Here is an 8,744-nt window from a genome sequence, read left to right as displayed (position 1 = left end):
AACATAAGAAAAAGATCTAAATCCCTGATAAATATTTTGATTAATTGATTAATTAATATTTCTGTTATAAGCAATAATTATATTATATAGCGGTAACAAACAAGGGGGAAAAATAAAAAGTACTAGACCAGTAAAATTTTTATTCGACTGCAACGGACTTTTATTTTGAAAACTAGAAGAGGGAAAAAAATGCGCCATTAATTTTTGTATTTGGCTTCACCTTTGATCACAGATGCAGGCAGGTCTGTTATTATCTTCCGTTTTTGTTTGTTGTTTTTTTATTAAATAATCTGACAGTTTTACGTCGTTTCACAGTACGTTCCACATCATTTTTTAGCAATTACTAAATTTTCACTGTCAATTTTACGATTTATAATAGTCTGAGACACTGGACAATCGATGAGTTGCACAGTATCTTCTATGAATGTGACTGAAGATCAGCAGATGCATGTCATGCCGCAGTTTTCCCATAGTGAATTCTGCCTCTAACAAATGTGTCTCATTCTCCCCTACTTACTATTAAATTTTTTATCTACTTTCTCACAGGTTAACCATGCAGTCTGTCTCATACCTAGTTCAATATGTTACTCCATCCTGTAAGGTCTAGATGGTGTATGGGAAAAGATAACATATTATTACACATTCATGGAGTCTCGGGGTGAGAGAGAAAGCTTGTCCAACAGAAGCACTGGCAGGAGACTTTCAGTGACAAAGAAAAACTCGCAGAGGGCAATTAAAGAGAAATCAAACAATAGGAGCTGGGCCGCGTCTATAACTTCATTTTTCAGAAATACACCGCCATGTAAACTGGCCTGCCCTCTGTGTGGCAAACCTGTTCCGCGCTACAAGATTAATGAACATATAGATTCACAGTGCCAGAAGTTTCTCCGAGACGATAATGAAGATGCATTGGCTGTCAATGATGACAAGCAAGAGAAAATCACCAAAACACCCTTTGATGTTGCGCTTACTCAAAATGAAGGGAAAGACAAAAGTACAGAAAAGAAAGATGCTGAAACTAGTCCTTATTTTAAAAAGAGCTGTGTGCTGAGGCAAGATTCAGCTGAAACATATGCACAAACTAAATCAGTTAAGACAATTGGTCTTGGAAGCTTGTCCTCAAAACTCTCAAGAAGAGCACTTCGTCTCTCAGGCGACATTGAGATGGATCAAGAGGCAAATAATGGGGAGTTAAGCAGTTCGCAGAAAGAAAACTTTACTTTTGAATCCAGTGCCTGTTTCGTGGATACAGATAACACATTATCAGTTGAACAAGCAGCTTCAACCCACCTTCAAGTGAAAAACATTCTGGCAGAATCATCAAGCAGCAGCACTGCCATACAGTCAGCTAAATCTCTATCCTTATCCAGGGTACTGAAGAGGAAGTCAGAGGATGTTCCTGAAAGTGACACATACACTACAGAAACCATACACAAGAAATGTAGGAATTTTCCAAATAAAAGTGAAAGACAGACAACAAATGAGTCCTCGTCTCATGTCAATAATGTTCCATCATCAGAGACTCCAACCAAAAAGGAAGACATTGAGAGGAAGTCGAGTATCACACCAGGTGATGAACCCGAAATGCTTGAGACAGCCAGTGAGGGATCAGAGTGCCAAAGCACCAGGCGACCGTATTACCTGCAGAACTTTCTGACTGTCCTTGAGGCAGTGTTGGAGAATGAGGATGATAGAACGCTCTTTAATGAGGATGACTTTTCAGCCATTCGCTCTTTTCAGCAGCTTTCAGGTAGAGTAAAATGTTTGGAAAAAAATCACAAAAAAGTAAATTCACTTTTTTAGCCCAACTTTTTTGAACTAGATTACTCCCAGGAAGTTCCCTGTAAAATTTGAAGTGATAGTGATAACCTATAAAACTAATTGTTATAATGAATTTTAAAATATATTCACATGTTGTTATGAAAAATAAATAAAACAACAAATTTTATATTTTTATTAAGATCATGCAAGTGATTTGTTAAAAAAACAATTTGTTTTGGTATAATTATTCTTTTGCATTTATATCACAATCTCATGTCAACACTCTGCAGTTCCATTACAAACATTCTCTTTCTTTTTTCAAAATCATTTGAAAATGTAGGTTATGTGTATGTATGATGTGTTTTGAGGATCGGTCATGAAATTCTCTGCAGTTTAAAGTAAATGAGCTTCAGGCAGGCATCATATGTAAAAACCCTGTCTACCTTCCTTTCTCTGTTGTAGCACCTGGTCAAATGCTTTACGTACGTCTTTTTCAAAGGAAGCTGAAATGGCTTCAAGTCTGTAAAGTGGAATACACTGAGATCAGCTCTGACCTTAGACCTGTCATTCATGAGCTGGTTGCTTGTGGCTTCTTACAGACCGGTTAGTGGTGTGATTTGACAACACATCTGATTTGTCAACCCTGTGTTAAGAGTTTAGTGTTACAATATGAATAAGATTCAAAAGAAATTTTAATAGCACACCAGGCCACAAAACTCATAACTTCCTTCCTTTGACAGAATCAGACCTTCATGACACCCAGGAAGTTTTGGATCTGCTGCCTGCTCCAGAGCTCAGAAACCTGGCCAAAACATTTCACCTTGGGCGTGGAGGGAATGGGACTCAGAAACAGCAGTTGGTAGAGGGGCTTCTCCAGCTGGGAAGACAGCGATCGCTCTTTGCTGGTCAAACCAACACGGCTGCCATCATTCTCAAGAGGTGAGATGTGTAAGCTACCTGCACCACGAGTACACATACCCCAGTGGAGTGGTGTTGGCCAAAGATTTGCACTTGTAATGGAGGGGATTTTCAAAAAAGCAAAAATTACCTTTGTGAGCAACAGTATACTAAAAATCAAGTCAGTTTTAACATTAACTTTGTGTTGCTTGACTTGCTTCTATCTGCTCCTCCAGGGCCAAGCAGGTTGCGGGCTCCTGTGTGCGTCTGTGCCGCAGGTCACGTGCTGTGTTTTCCCGCGTCCTGCTCCTCTTCTCCCTCACATACACTTTGGACGAAGAGGAGATGGCTGCTGGTCAGGGGCAGCTCTACACCATTCTGCTGGTCAACTCTGGCCGCCTTGCTTTTCCAGACTATACAGTGCATCGCTCAGTGAGACTGTTTCAGGACAGGGATGACCTCATCAGGTCACTACATTTTTACACTTTACACAGTGAAATTTTGCACAAGTGTCTAAAGGTGAATCTCATGAATGTAAGTCCTGGTTACATGTATCCCAAAATAAAAAAAATATATCATTTGCATAAGAAAATGAAGCATATTTTAGGACTTATACATTTTTATTGTTTGCATTAGTTTTAGTCGAGTTTAGACAAGTATTTTTTTTTTATTTCCATTATTTTCAATGGTGATTTTTATTAGATTTGCAGAACATAGTACAAATAATATCATGATGAATACAGTTTAAATATATTAGAAATATCATTATAAATACATTTATTTGTGTTACAGCTATGAGAATGCAATTTTTTGCATGCTTAATTGGCATGAAAATAAATGCCACAAATGCTTGATTTTCTTTCTTTTGATTTTGGGGTTAAATATGACCCGAACATACAGTATTCTTGACAGGTTTTTTTGAGATTCACTCTTAAAGATTTCATTTGAAAATGAGATTTGTTATTATTTTCTATAAAAGTGATTATTGGCTTTGCCATTTTTATTAACTATTTAATTCTGTCCGCATTCTTCTTTACAGATATGAGACGGCGATGCGTACGTTGCAGGAGGTGATCACTGCAATGCAGACAGGCTGTTGGCAGGATGCCCATGACCTCTATACTGCAGCAAAGGACACCTGGCATGAGATTAAACACACCTGTGACCTAAGGTTTGAACTAAACCATAAAAATGTACCTTTCATGTATATTTTAGTTTTTTCCATTAATGGATTTATAATAATCTACTTCAATGTGTCTGTCTAGCAATCAAGAGGAGTTGCCTGTTTTTTTGCGTTGTTTCACTGTGGGCTGGACTTACACTCGTATAGTGTCTCGCGGAGTTGAGATTTTACAGCGCCTTCGCCGCTATGATGTAGGTTGATATGCATATACTTATGCACAACTGTAACAAGGAGCACTTTCTGCAGAATGAAATAATTTAAAATATATTTTTTTATAAAACCGCCAGTTAATTATGCTATTGTAAACATAGCATTTTATCCTTTATATTAATTTTACATGAGTGGATTTAATCATTATCTTTGCTATGTAGGATGCAGTGGAGGAGCTCAGGAATCTTTTGTCTCAGTCAGTGTATTGTCCAGACAGTAGGGGGCGCTGGTGGGACAGACTTGCTCTCAATCTCCAACAACATCTTAAACAACATGAGCAGGTACCATAGATATTACCTCATTTAAATTGTACATACTTAGATTAATATAAAGAGACACTGTCCATTGTTTTAGTGTTCCTTTTGTTCAGATGGGAATCCTTTAAAATATTAAAGGTTTGGTTGATTTTAATTCCTGTATTAAGGCCATCTGTGCCATTCGGAATGGACTCAAGGACCCTTTGGTTCGAACAGGCCACCAGTTATCACTGTACCAGCGAGCTTCCCGAATGAAGGAATCTGCTAGCTTTAAGAAGTACCGTTTGCTGCTACGGGATTTGCCCAGTGTGCACATACAAGATGTCACTCATGTGAGTCTTTTTGTTCCAGATAGTATGTGTGATGAGTGTTTTTTATTGCATTATTATTATATTGTGGTCATAATTACTAAATAGTTGTTAGTAGTATAGTATCATAGTATCTTAAATTCAGTTTTCCAAAATGTAAGTTCATAAAAAAAAAACATCACAAAGACTTTCGCGTGCACACGTGAAGCCGTTCTTAAATCTTATCTGTATTCTGTAATTTGATAATTCTTAGCTTAAGTGTTTTATGTTTTAGTTAGACAGACTGTCTTCTGTTTATTGTGCTGTATATTTTGTATGCCGTATGTTGTTTATTAATGTTGTCACTTGCGTATTTGCTCCTGGATTTTTTCGTTTATATGTTTTAAATTTTACTGTACAGCACTTTGGTGTAACTCTGTTGCTTTTAAATGTTCTCTAGAAATCAATTTTGACTTGACTCACGACAAAGAGCTTCTTCATTCATTGCTCAGAGCCAAAAAAGAAGTTTGAAACAGCTGAGCAGTGACATACTATTTGTGAACATTCAGACATCGGCTACACGGCTGTGGGAGGCATTTAGAGATATATTTGGAAATGAGGGGGCTCAAGACTACATGTAAAATATCAACTAATGTGACTTTAAAATGTGTTATCAATGACTTCATGACTCAGTCTGTAAGCAGAATCCACACAAGATCCTTGATGATCATTTAAAGTTATATATTTGCAGTAAATAGTGTAATTTGTAATGTTTACCTTTTGCATTCATAGTGCTAATGCGCTAACACGCTATACATGGCCATAATATGCATAAATTACACTGTTATTTAATATATGATGGCACTGATACTACTGCACAGATGGGTTCATAAAAGAGTGTTAATGGGCGGAATACTGGAAAAATTAAGATAATGACATATCTTACATTGTGCAGATGTGTGAATGCCTTTTGCTGCAGATGGCACATGAGTGAAGCAGCATATCAAATAGCATGAATAAGAACTTAAGCGTATTTGAGTAAATTTGATTTCTTTGTAGTTGATGAAACAATTGCATGACATTTTCTTGGAAAATGTCTCTATGCGAATGATCAGATATGTTTGCACAAGTTCGATAATAACTTGCACTTTTGTTCATGTTGACTGATCTTGACTGACTGGAAGGGAAGTAGGTTGAGCTCCAGGTCACACCTACCAATGATGTGGACCAATGACTAAGGTGTTTAGCAGCCAGTAATACGTTTTTCTGAAAGTTTGCCCTGGCAAGCTGTTACGAACCACTGAATTCAAAGAATTCAAAAATCTTTTTGAAAAGATTTTATTCTAAATTACATCATGCTCGTTTGTTTCATCGATTTTGTATGAAATGTGCTGAGGCCTTTAGGGCGAGGACACTAGTAGATGACTTCCAAACCAATAGACACAAAAAAGTAACAAAATTAAATATTTGACAAAAATGTAATAAAAAAAACAATAATTAAGTGATTTTCAATTCAAAGAAATGCAATACACAACATTGGTTTAACAGAGGTGTTTTTAACAGGTGACGATTAGAGGACAGCTCTTTCCTCATGAAGGTGGTATGGGCAAATCAGTGTTCCTCAGAGCAGCTGATGAGGACGAAGGCTCCAGAGAGGGAAGAGACACTATGGTCATGTGTTCTGTTGAGGATCTGGCTTTGGCACACTACAGAACGCTTGGTTTTGATCAAGGTCTGGCATCACATTGTGTTCACAACCATAAGGAAATGAAGGACATAGTTACATAGAATAAAATCTCTGTAGTTCTGTAGCTTGCTTTATTCCACCAAATCAGTGGCTTTTCAGAATATGGTCGACTTTTTTTTATACTTTTCAATTATATTGATGAAATGCGTTTCCATTTTTAAGGTATTCATGGAGAAGGCTCTACATTTTCCACCTTGTTTGGACTCCTCATGTGGGACATCATCTTCATGGATGGGGTTTCTGATGTCTTCCGAAACCCCAATCAGGTATAATAATCTAAATAATTAGAGAAGAAATTCTGTGCACTTGAAACATTTGAGTTCACACCTTATTGTTAATGCATTGCACAGATCAGTGATAGTTCAACTCCATACCCTTTCCCAGACTTGTCCTTTGGATTTGCACACTGATTGTTTCTATGGTAACCGGCGGGAAGCCATTGAGGCTCGCGCTGAGATTTTGCGGGAAGCCTCTGCAGATACTCTGCAGGAGCTGCTCGCTGGTGTGTGGAATGCTCAGGAGGGGAGAGTGTGTGCGCTTATAAACTGGGATCGCTTTTCCTCTCTTCAACAGGCGCAGGTAACCACAGATCTATTAACACACATGATGAATTCTGTTTGCATTCCTTTTGCAGTGTATCTTAGCATCCTGGAGTTATTATTACAAACAATATTGAAACATTTTTCATGCCATGTGTATAGTTTGTATGCAAATGTATGTTCATGAGCACAGTGCAAATTCTTTTTTACCATTTGTCCATGGTTATAGAGCCTGGTGGCATGTCTAGGTGGGCTCTTCTTGAGTGGTGTGGTCCTCAGAATGGCAAAGGACTACAGGCACTGCAGAGGAGGGCTTCCTGATCTGGTAGTCTGGAGCTCTTCCAACATGAAGTACAAGGTGAATATGGCTTTAAATAAGCTTATATAACTTCTTTAATCAAATTATGATGTTATGAAACAACTGAAATGATGCAGCAACAAAGTGGGAATGGTTGTGATTTTCTTTAAGGAATAGTTTTCCAACTGTATATGACTTCAAAACTTCTCCTTTTGTATTCTAATCCACGGAAGAAAAAAGTAATATGGGTCTGCATGCATTGACATAAGGGTCAGTAAATGACGACAGAATGTTCATTTTTGGGTGAACTATCCCTTTTAAGAAATGTTGTTCATATGAGTTGTGTTCCTCTAGCTGGTGGAAGTAAAGGGGCCTAATGACCGTCTGTCCCAGAAGCAACAGATCTGGTTGGATGAGCTGCGTAAGCTCGGGGCAGATGTAGAGGTGTGTCACGTCACTGCCATTGGAGCGCGAGGAGCTCGGCTGGAGTGAAGCAGCTCTCACACTAAAAATAAAGACTCTTGAGCACACACCCCAAATGAGCAATCTGAATTTAGAAATGCTTGAAGCACTGTTTTGATGGTGGTATTCAAATCTCAGTTTGGCACTAGCTCTGGTGAACTAGAAAAGTTTTAGAAAGGAGTTTAAAAGACAGGACTCTTTCTCCCCATTTGGACCCCAACTACTGCTGCTTGTTAAATTACCTCATGGTATTTCCTGACTTATTTTTATCCTTGTGTTAATTGAAAAGTGACAAAATATTTTAGTGAATGATGTACAAAAAAGTTCATTTTAAAGACATGAAATAAAAACACAAATCACAAGTTATTGTTGATAACTCTTAAGGATCATGCATGTTACTGAAAAATCACTGCATTAGTATTTTCACTCTGAACAAAAGTTTCAGACACCCTCTTTGAATTAATATGTTTGACTATTCCATTAATCCCAATGAAGAGTAATTGTGATGCCACAGCATAACATAGCATTCTAAAGAATTGTGTGCTTCAATCTTTGGAGGGCCTTTTCTGTTTCAGCCTGACAATGCCCCTGTACACAAAGCGAGTTCCATAAAGAAATAATGTACTGTATCTGGTGTAGAAGAACTTGACTGGCCTGCACAAAGCCCTGACTTGAACTCCACTAAACACCTTTGGAATGAATTGGAAGCAGACTCTGCAAGCCAGGGTCCATTAACCAAAATCACTCTGAACTCACCGATGCTCTTATGTCTGAATGGGATTAAATCCATGCAGCAATATCTCAACATTAAATGGAAAGCCTTTTCAGAAGATTGTGATTAATCCCCATCACATATGAATGTTGGTTTCACATACTTTTGGCTATATAGTGTATACATATGTAGTGTACATATGGATAGTGTACATATGAGAGTAATCCTTCAGCTTGCAAAAAAGGATAAACTCTGAACTGTCACACATTATCTTCAGTGATTGAACATTACTGAAACTGCTGTCTATTTTTGTGGTCAACATCTCTTAAAGGTAATAGATGACCACATTCCAAGGCAATTCATGTCATGCATATCCTTCATGTCTGACACG

The 8,744-nt window shown here is 37.8% G+C and overlaps 1 protein-coding gene across 1 annotated transcript; it reads left to right on the top strand.

Annotated features, from left to right (window-relative positions):
• The first annotated feature begins 220 nt into the window (after positions 1-220).
• Positions 221-8,080, top strand: LOC127623199 (fanconi-associated nuclease 1-like). Its single transcript, XM_052097521.1, has 14 exons — positions 221-242; positions 547-1,750; positions 2,224-2,364; positions 2,502-2,700; positions 2,895-3,125; positions 3,698-3,829; positions 3,924-4,032; positions 4,213-4,332; positions 4,476-4,640; positions 6,159-6,327; positions 6,505-6,608; positions 6,727-6,921; positions 7,111-7,239; positions 7,534-8,080. The coding sequence occupies exons 2-14, from the start codon at positions 646-648 to the stop codon at positions 7,669-7,671; spliced, it is 2,937 nt and encodes a 978-aa protein (XP_051953481.1). The 5' UTR covers positions 221-242; positions 547-645; the 3' UTR covers positions 7,672-8,080.
• The last annotated feature ends 664 nt before the right edge of the window (positions 8,081-8,744 follow it).

Source organism: Xyrauchen texanus, chromosome 29 (genome assembly GCF_025860055.1).
Source record: "Xyrauchen texanus isolate HMW12.3.18 chromosome 29, RBS_HiC_50CHRs, whole genome shotgun sequence".
In the NCBI taxonomy this organism is placed as follows: Eukaryota; Metazoa; Chordata; class Actinopteri; order Cypriniformes; family Catostomidae; genus Xyrauchen; species Xyrauchen texanus.
Note: the sequence above shows the minus strand (reverse complement) of the source record. Positions and strands in the feature narration are given on the sequence as shown.